This window comes from Castor canadensis, chromosome 5 (assembly GCF_047511655.1).
Source record: "Castor canadensis chromosome 5, mCasCan1.hap1v2, whole genome shotgun sequence".
NCBI classification, from domain to species: Eukaryota; Metazoa; Chordata; class Mammalia; order Rodentia; family Castoridae; genus Castor; species Castor canadensis.
This window is the reverse complement of record NC_133390.1, coordinates 172256515-172266717: the sequence shown is the minus strand read 5'-3', so window position 1 is coordinate 172266717 and position 10203 is coordinate 172256515. Positions and strand designations below refer to the sequence as shown.

Here is a 10203-nt window from a genome sequence, read left to right as displayed (position 1 = left end):
GTGTGGATGAGGGGTGAGTACGGCAGGCTGTGTGCGCGTGTGCAGTGTGTAATTGTGGATATGGGTTTTGGTGGGGGCGAATGTGGCAGGGTGTGTGCATGGTGCGCGAAGGTGAAAGCCAGCGAAAACGAGCTTGTGAGAATGCCTGTGATGGGGTGAGTGTGGAAAGGTGCGTGTGACTGTGAACGTGGGAGTCTGGCCGGGGTGTGCGTGTCAGTGTGATTACAGGATACCGGGGGTTCGGCAGCCGGGCGCGCGCGCGCGCACGTCTAGGCGTGGGCGGGGGGCGCGTGGCCGGGTGGGCGCGCGTGGGGGGGCGCGCGGCGCGGGCCGGGGGCGGGGACACTGCGGCGGCGGCGGCGGCGCGGACACGGCCAGGCCGCCCCCCGTGGCAGGCGCGGCGCGGAGCGTGCGGGCGCAGCGCGGAGCCGGGGCCCATGGTGCGCCCGTGTCCGTCGGTCGGGCCGCGCGGGCGGCTCCGCGCGTGGCCCGGCGCTCGCGACCTCGCCCCTTCGCTGCGGGCCCGGCCCGCCCGCTGCCGCCGCCTCCTCCCCCGGGGCGGCGCGGCGCCGGCGGGCGGTGGCGCGGAGGCCGGACCGGGCGGCGGCCCAGGCGGCGCGGGGGGCGCGGCGGCCAAGGCGGGCGGCGCCGCCGACATGACGGACAACATCCCGCTGCAGCCGGTGCGCCAGAAGAAGCGGATGGACAGCAGGCCCCGCGCCGGGTGAGTGGGCCCCGCAGCCGCTGCAGCTCCTTTGTCCGCGCGCGCCCGGGAGGCCGGCGCTCGGCCGGCAGGGCCTGACAGGTTGGCCGCGCCCGGCGCCATGAGCCCGCGGCCGGGCGGGGGAGGCGGGGAGGCATCTCCGCAGTCGGGCCGGGCCGCAGCCCGTTTCCGTCCCTGTGGGGCCCGGGCGCCGGCTGCCTCGCTCCCCTTCCCACCTCCCTTCAAAGACACCCCGAGAAGCCTGGGCCGCCTGCACGCGCGCAGAATCGGGACCAGCCGCGCTTTTTAACCTTTTATTGTGTCGAGACCACTCTGGTGACACGACTTGCTCAACATCAAAGCGTGGGAGCGCCGATGCGGGGAGAGGGGCTTCAGGGTCCCCATCGGCGCCTCCCGGCCCCAGCCCTCAGAGGCAGCGACCACACCACCTGCGCCGACACCACCTTCCAGCCCTGGGTGGAACCGAACTGGCTGCTGCAAGACGGTGGGAGGGGCTCCTACTGGCCGATTTGTGACACAATTCTCCCGACCCCCCAGTTTGGGGGAAGGAGCCCCGTGACAGGCCCAGGATTTGCCATCAGCTCTGCCCTTCCCACAGCGGCAGACCCCGCGGGCAGTCTGGGCGCGGAAGAGACGTGGGTTTTCTCTGCCTTGGAGGAGAGGGCGGGTTGCGCCTGGCCTTCTTGCCGTTCCGAAGATAGTGACCTGTTGAGTTTTTAGGAGCTGTGGCATTGCTTGGATCAGACCTACCTGGGGTGGGGGTGGGGGGTTGGAGGGTGGCGTGGGGGAAGGTGATGGCGAAAATGCAGATTCCCTGGCTCCGCCCAGACCCGCCAATCAGAGGTCTTGGGGGGTGGGTGGGACCTGGAGATTCGCATTTTTTACAGGCTGCGCAGGTGAGGGCGATGCCCATTGAAGGCTGGGAACGGCCTCTGGGCGGGGCCTGCAGCCTCTGACCCGCCCCCTCTGGGACTTCCCCGGGGCCGCGGCTCATTGAGCTCAGTTGCTCGCCAGCGAGACGCAGGAGTAGGGTGGGGCTAGTGACCCAGAGTGGCTTTACCAGGTGTCAGTGGAATGACTGCCAAAAAAAAAAAAAAAAAAAGCCAGCTGCCATTTTGTGGGTTCTTTGTCCTTGGCGTCCCTGAATCCTCTGGATTTTAGAGAAGGAAACGAGCTTGACGGGGTTAAGGATTTGCAGAGAGGATGCTGCAAAATGGAGATTGAGCTCTGAGCTCCGGATCGTCCGCCCCAGACTGTCCGCCCCAGACTCATTTCCCGCGCTGTGGTTTTTGTTTGTTTTTGTGGAGTTGGGGATGGAGCCCAGGTCCTCGCGTGCTAGGTGGCCGCTCCACTACTGGGCTACACTCCCAGGCACATTGCCGGTGCATTGTCCACCCACAGTAAATATTTTGATGAATTAAGATCAGCAGACTAAAGTCTGCCGTAATTAATTCGTGCCAGGGACAGTTACGAGCCACCTAGGAAGTGCAGGGGGTGGTGCCAGGTGATTCCGACGCAAAGCTGACTTAAATAAGATGTGCCAGACAGGTGTGGGACCCTGGCTCTGACCTCAGCGCTCATTTGCAGACCTTCCAAATGAGGAACGAGGGTGGGATCTGACTTTCAGTGGTTCTCTGTATCTGATTCAACCAACTGCTGATTGAAAACACTTGAAAAGAACTTAAAAAATTACCTCTGTATGGAACGTGTACATGAGCCATTTTCCTTGTCATTTCCTATGCGTTACAGCCTGACAACTATTTACATCACGTTTACGTTGTGTGGGGTATTATAAATCACGTGGAGATGATTTAAAGTTATTAGGAGGATGTGTGTAGGTTTTATGCAAATACCTTTTATGTAAGGGATGTCAGCATTCTTGGATTTTGGTATCTTGTAGGGGTTACAGGAACCAATCCGGAGTGGATGGAGGTGGAGGAGGATTCTTAGGTTTTAATATGCAGTCATAGTTGAGAACAACTGACTCTTTGTAGGAGAAAAATGCAAACTGATTAAAAGTGATAAATAACATGATAGAACTATGCACTGTTTCTATGGAGGCCCACAGGGAGTGCCACAGAGACTTATATTTTAAACAAATGAGGTTTCCGACTGCAGATGGCTCAAGAGGTAGGGCGCCTGCTTGGCTAGCACAAAGCCTTGAGTTTGAACCTCAGTTCCACCAAGGGGATAAAACAACCAACCAAACAAAACCCAAACCAAAACAACCAACCAAACAAAACCCTGAGTAAAAACTGAGGGGTATGAGGGAAGATTATATCCCCCATCATGTTTGCTGGCTTTGGAACAGACAGTTCCTAAACAGGTACATGCACTGAGACATGGTCCCTTGCTGGTGGCATGGCTCAAGTGGTAGAGCACCTGCCTAGCAAATGTGAGGCCCTGAGTTCAAACCCTAGTGCCACCAAGAAAAAAAAAAAGAGACATGGTCCCATCATGCATGTGCAGTGCTGAGCCTGTATGTTCTCGAATATGGTCTGCACTTCTTTCAGGGTGCGCATCCTCATGTTTGGAGCACTTTGGGAAGCACAGAGAGATGGAAGGTCTTCCTGAAATGTCACTGGATGGTTGAGTAGAAGCTAACTTGTAATGGGCCAGGATCTCTGCTGGGCACTTGATGTGAGTGGCCTTATGGTTAATTCCTCCCACACAGTGTTGAGTTTTGTTTTGTTTTGGTCCTGGGATTTGAACTCAGGCCTATACCTTGAGCCACTCCACCAGCCCTTTTTTGTGATGGGTTTTTCGAGATAGGGTCTCGAGAGCTATTTGCCCGGGCTGGCTTCGAATCTCAAGCCTCCTGACCTCTGCCTCCTAAGTAGTTGGTGTTATGGGTGTGAGCCACAGCACCTGGTTTTGAGGTTGATTTCTCTATTTCATAGACAAGGAAACTAAATAATTTGTTCAAGTCAGAGAGATAATCAGTGAGAGGTTTGAACCCAATCTACCATTTTATCTGATGGTCCCAGAGGTAGTTGGGGATTTGGTAAAAAGCCAAAACAAGGCATCTGCTGCCTCAAGATTTGCAAGTATTTGCTGGATGCTGCCTGTGGCCACAGTTCTGTTCTCTCTTGAGAAGTTGACATGTCTTGACACTGAGAAGCCTGTTGCAGTGGTTTAGTTAGGAACTGAGGTACTTGTACTATATTGCCGGAAACTGTTTCACAATGTCATGTCCTTTGCTTCTGTTTGGTTGGAGCTCCACTGGGGTGAAACAGCAGGGTCGGTCATCAGGGCCTGTGTCAGGTTCACGCCTGGACTCTGCTCACTACCTGTGTGATCTTGGGAAAATGGACTTTATCTGCAAAGTGGGAGTAACAGTTATGTATACGTCATAGGATTGTTTTGGGATGTAATCCATGCAAACACTTACTACAGTAAACGTTCAGTACACCCTAGGTGTTTACTGGGGCTAATAGCCTTAATTAGGCGTTTATATGAGGTTTTTATTCCGGGTCTCCAGAGTGCTCTTTTTGAGAGGAGTGAAGGTCTTTGATGGTGGGAAATTCACAAGTATGACTTCATCATTCTTTCCTGATCAAATTCAGGAAAATGAATAATTGTGTAAAGTGTTTTATTTAAATGTGCAGAGGCCCTGGTGTGACATTGTAGGAAGGGAAGGGAACTTGGGCCCTGGCTGACCTGAGACTTTCCCGTCTCATAATAAGTATGGGTTTTGCTGAGAGCATGGCTTAAGTAGTAGAGCACTTGCCTAGCAAGCACAAGGTCCTGAGTTCAAACCCCAGTACCACTAAAAACAAAAACAAAAAAATCCAAGAGTTAGCTGGGTGCCAGTGACTCATGCCTGTAATCCTAGCCACTTTAGGAGGATTGAGATTCAGGGCCAGCCTGGGCAAATAGTTTGAGAGACTCCCACCTCCAAAATAACTAGAGGAAAATGGACTGTAGGTTTGGCTCCAGCTGTAGAGGGCCTACTTTGCAAGTGTGAGGCTATGAGTTCAAACCCCAGTCCCGTGAATAGTAATAATGTATTATCTTATAGAATAATAATAATTATTATTATTCTGGCTTTTGTGGCTAAGGCACCTCGATATTTGAGGTTCCTTGCAAGTTTTGGGTATGAGCTGGGTTGAGAAACGAGCAGAATACCCATATCTACCACAATTTTTTGTGCTTTTTAAAAAACAGCTTTGTTTTCATTTTTTTTTGATTTTTAGTGGTACCGGGTTTGAACTCAGGGCTTGTGCTTGCTAGGTAACCACTCTATCACTTGAGCCACACCTCCAGCAAAAACGTTTTATTGAAATGTACTTTAAAAATAACATTTATTGTAGGCATACAGCTCATTGTTTTTTTTTTTTTCCTCAGCACTGGAGATGGAGCTCAAAGCCTCGCTCTTAAGTGCTCCACCACTGGAGCCACGCCTCAGTCTCCCTGATTTCATTTAAAGTTAGTGCACAGAGAGTTGTTCGGTCATCACTCAGATTCAGTTTTTGAATGTTTCATTGCCGAAGATGTCCTTCTGCTGGGTCATGGTTAGTCCTTCTCATAAATCCCAGGCAACCACTGACCTGTCGTCTGTTTCTTTAGTTTTGCCCTTTCTGGAGATTTATAAAAAGGGGTTTATACTTTGTGTATGTCTTCTTTCATTTAGCATAATGCTTTTGAGGGTCCTTTTTTAATTTTTTTGGTACTGGGTTTGAACTCAGGGCCTACAGCTTGAGCCAGTCCACCAGCCCTTTTTTGTGATGGGTTTTTTTTCGAGATAGGGACTCGCCCAGGCTGGCTTTGAACCTCAATCCTCCTGATCTCTGCCTCTGAGTAGCTAGGATTACAGGCATGAGCCACCGGCATGAGGGTCTTTTTTATTCCTTAATAGGACACCAGTGTGTGGGGACCCACGTGTCATGTGACTGCTCACTGTAATGGACATTTGGATGGCTCCAGTTTTGGGCCAATACTGTGGGTCTCTCAGATCCTTGTGTGGATGTGTGTCTTCAGTTTCTGTGTCTACCAAGAATTTCCAGTGTCTGATGATTTCCAGCACTGGGGTTCTCTGCCTCCCCTTCCTCCGTGTGACGTTAAGTGTTGTGGTTCGGTACTGGACCTTCCCTCTCTGCTCCTGCTGGGGAGCTCATCCACACCCTGGCCTGAATGACCACCTCACTCAGGGAACTGAACCCTTCTGTCCTCCTCTCCACCTGGCACAAGCCAAAGTCATGGTCCTGCTCCTGCCAGGAGCCTGGTCTTCCTTCCTTCACTGTCCCTGAGCTCAGAGGGTAGGTTGTCAAGGCCTTCCCTGGATCTCCCAATCTCCCTTAGCTTTGCTACCACTCCAGTCATTGTTGTCCTTGTCATCACCAGCTCTGTCTACCTGCAGCTGAGCTGTTGGTGCATGAGGTTTCCTCGCAGCCAGGCAGAGGGGCCAAATGCTCTGCCCATGAAAATGTGCCACCTAAAACCCTCCAGTGGCTGTCGGTCTCCACAAGGTCATTTAGTGCATTGGCCTTTATGTCCAGCATGTAGCCACCAGCCTCATGTGGTGTTCACATTCTCATTTAATTCAAATTAAGGGGTTGGGGTGTAGCTCAGTGGTAGAGCACCCGCCTAGCATGTTCCCCAGAACTCCCAGAAGAGAGACTACAACAAAAGACACCAAAACGACAACGAAAAATGCCCAAATAAAATAGCCAAAAATAAATGGAATTAAAAGTTCAGTTCCTCAGTGGTGCTTTCTGCAGTTCAGTACACACAGGTAGCCAGCGCAGCAGACACAGAGCACGTCCACCACTGCAGAAAGTTCTGCTGGGCAGAGCTGCTGTGGCCCCTGTCTTCTACTCGGCAAGCTCTGGCTCCTCCTTGTCAGCTCATGTCTCCTCCTCTGAGCTTCCTTGTGATGCAAGCCCTTTGCACATGCTGTCCTCATGTTTTGCCTGGAATGCTTAGCTCTGACTTTTTTCCCTTGGCTCCTGTTAAGCCTCACTGAGGGCTCGTGAAATCAGATCCCAGTCCGGGAGCCTCTCAGAACACCTGCTCTTTTTCCCCAGTTTGACATGTGCTGGTGCCATCATTCAACTGGGAACAGCCTGGGCCCTGGTTTTCAGTGTCCTTTTTTTAAAAAACATTTTTATTAGCACATAATACTTGTACAAGGGGTTTCATTGTGGCATTTACGTATGTGCTTACGTAAATGTTAATTAGATTCGCCCCCTCCAGCGTCATTCTGCTTCATCCCCCCCCCATCCCGCCCCCTCCATCTTAATCCCCAGCATGGAACAAGGAGAAAGACTGAAGCCAGCCTCCAAGTTACAAATGGAGTAAAACCTCTGCTCTGAGGGGTGGAGAGGAGACTGCTGTTACAGGCTGGGCCTCCTCAGACTGCAGCTTAGTCACTTTTTGTTTTTGGCAGTACTGGTACTGGGGTTTGACCTCAGGACTTCACACTTGCTAGGGCACTTGAGCCACAGCCCCTGCAAAAAAAAAAAAAACAAAAAAACCAGCCCCACTTCCCCACTTCCCTCTGATCGTGTCTGTCTCTGGCTCAGAAGTCTTCGCAGGTTAGTAGAATCAGGCCAGCTAGTTCATGTCTTGAGCATGTGATTTGTGAGCCTGTGTCTGGGTCAGGAAAAGGTCACGCCAGGCAGAGAGAAGGTGTCCTCTGTCCTCTCCCTTTCTTGTTCTCTTTCCCCAGCAGTTAAGGGGGTGTGTGGGTGGCTTCTGAGATGATGTCATTTTCATCTTTAAATGTGAGACCTGTGTTCTAGGGAAGGCTTTCTAGGGCAGACTATTTTTTGTGTTCTTTTATGGCCACAAGAAGAACAGGGCAGAGGCTCAGGAAAAGGTCCTAGACAAAGGAGGCAGGCCATGCCGTGCCACACTGGGCCACATGGGAAGAGCATTAAGGGTGATCGGGAGGCAGTGGACAGGAGCTGAGGAAAGCTTTAGGCCACTGCCTCTCCTGGCATCTGGAGGAAGGCAGCTCAGGATATCTCTAGAATTCCTTCTTTTGTCTTCACTTGAGGATGGTCTCCCCTAGCCTGGTACCTGGCTCTGCTGATCCAGGCAAGGATTATGGCCTCCAGGGTGTGGGAGTCAGGAAAGGAGATCTGGCTAGAGTCAGATCAGAACATCACATTACAGACAAAACTAAAAACCACTTACAATTTCTGTGAAGAGTCTTATAAAGATACACTAATAGACACTGTACAGCTCTCAGTAGCAAGTTATGAGATCAGCCTAGGTGGCCACCAGCAGATGAATGGGTAAGGAAACTCTGCTATATACACGTGTAGCGGGAACAAAGGGGCCGTGACACTGAGATCAGGAAGCAGCACTTTGCTGGCGGCGCCGAGGCTCAGAGGATAACTCCCAAAGTCTGAGCCCCGAACACAGTAGGGCTATTACTTTTATACATTAGCAGGTTTTGAGTACATCAAGACAGGGGGCCAATGCATGCTCCTTGGAGGACAGCTTTTAAATTCCTCATTTGGGTACAAGCCTGTCTCTACCAGGGCAAGACAAAGGTGGGCAAGGGGGTCCTTACTTTTGCTGTGTTTTAGCTAGTACAGTTTTCCTGTCAGTAGTTGCAAGCTTCTGTTTCTCTGTGGTTAAATGTCAGTGAACACAGTTACTGCCTGTCAGCAAGAGGTGTTAAGGCTGATTTTTTCCATTTTGCTCCATACATAATGGAGTATTATGCAGCCAGGAACAACCAAATGATGTCATTTGCTGGAAAATGGATGGAACTGGAGATCATCACTTTAAGTGAAATAAGCCACACTCAGAAAGACAAGTTCTGCATGCTTTATATGTAGAATCCAGATTTCAACAAAAAGATGTGAAAGTAGGAGGAGGAGTATTTGGGAAGAGGGAGGTGATGGGTAAAGGGGGCACATAGGGGCAGTGGGGGGGTGAAAATGATCAAAGTACATGGTGCACACGTATGAAAATGTCATAGTGAGGCCCAGTATTTTGTACAATTAATACATGCTAATAAAAGTGAGTAGGAAAAAGACAGATGTCAGTCATTTAATGGAAAAGGGTCAGACGATGAGACATTTAGATTGCTCCAGAGGTCACAGCATGTATGGTGTGGTGGGTAGGACTGTGCTCCCCAAGCCATCCACGTTCTATTCACCTGTGAGGTTGCTGTCATCACAGCGTCCTTAGAAGTCAAAGAGGACAAGGAGTGTCAGACAGGTGGGACGATGCTGTGCTGGTGCTTGTGAGCCAAGGACTGTGGGTGGTCACTGGAGGCTGGGAAGGGTGACCAAAGACTGTGGGTGGTCACTGGAGGCTGGGAAGTGTGTGGCCAACGTGTTCTCCCAGACCCCCAGGAGGGACACTGGGTGCTAGCACCTCCTGGGGGTCTGGCACCCCTGAGCCCTACTTTGGACTTCTGACTTCCAGAGCTATAAGAGAATGCAGCTGCACTCCTTTCTGGTTTTTTTTTTTTTTTTTGCTGTACTGGGGTTTGAACTCGGGGCCTGCACTTTGAGCCCCTCCACCAGACCTTTTCTGTGATGGGTTTTTTTTTTGAGATAGGGTCTCTAGAACTACTTGCCCAGGCTGTCTTCGAACTGTGATCCTCCTAATCCTAGATCCTCCTAATCTAGGATTACAGGCATGAGCCACAAGCACTCTTTGAAGACACTAAATTTGTGGCTGTTTGTTACAGTACCAGGGGGAAGTGAGGAGTGACAGGTGAATTCTGTAGACCTGGCAGGACAGAGTCTCACAGTAGGCTCCCCCTGGGCTGGGTGGGGTGTAGATGGGAAGCCCTGCCTGGGTGGATGCCTCAGGGACATTTCAGGGCTGGAGAGCGCAGAGCAGATTGGACCGGTTTGTGTGACTCATGACTGACCTTGGAGGAGAAAACAAATATTGACTGAGGACCTGCAGTGTTTAGGCGCTGTGCCACAGTTTCTCCTTCACAGTGCATAGGACCCTGTGATGTTGGCACTTGTTTTTCATTCTTGTTTCACTGATGAGGAAACTGAGTCTTGGAAAGGTTAAGGAATTAGTGAAGGCAAAGGTGAGCCACAGAAGCTAGAGAACTCAGGCCAGTCTGGCTGGGGAGGGTGGCTTTCCTGGGTGGCCTGGGCTGCCGGCTGCAAGGACTTTGAGCCTGCTCCCCTCCCCCGCAAACTGTGCATTGCTGTTTCTTTCTCCACCAGTAGCTAGGAGAGAGAGAGAGAGAGAGAGAGAGAGAGAGAGAGAGAGAGAGAGAGAGTGTGTGTGTGTGTGTGTGTGTGTGTGTGTGTGTGTGTGTGTGTGTGTGTAGTGCCTGTAAGGAGAAAGAATTAGGGAGTGACAAAAGGTGTGCTGCTGCATTTTAGAAACTGCCGTATTAAGAAAAAAGGTAAGAATGTTGTAGACCATATGTACATACACATATGCTTATATATACATTTTAAAATTTTTAAGTTACTTTGTTGCCATTGCAGTGTCCGTAGAGTTTGGATTTGGGTTAGAGGGACCTCCCGTGATGTGCCCATTTT

At 51.2% G+C, this 10203-nt stretch overlaps 1 protein-coding gene across 2 annotated transcripts in view; it reads left to right on the top strand.

The window, feature by feature from the left end:
• Positions 1–572: 572 nt before the first annotated feature.
• The window catches only part of Atp9a (ATPase phospholipid transporting 9A (putative)), a 122815-nt gene continuing 113184 nt past the window's right edge, over positions 573–10203 (top strand). The window contains exon 1 of one of the 2 annotated variants that reach the window (XM_020175154.2): positions 573–724. In XM_020175154.2, the coding sequence (XP_020030743.1) occupies positions 657–724 (68 nt within the window). In that variant the 5' untranslated portion in view covers positions 573–656. Of the gene's footprint in view, positions 725–1020; positions 1360–10203 lie in introns of those variants that run through there. The other variant, XM_074074984.1, reaches the window with a different exon arrangement.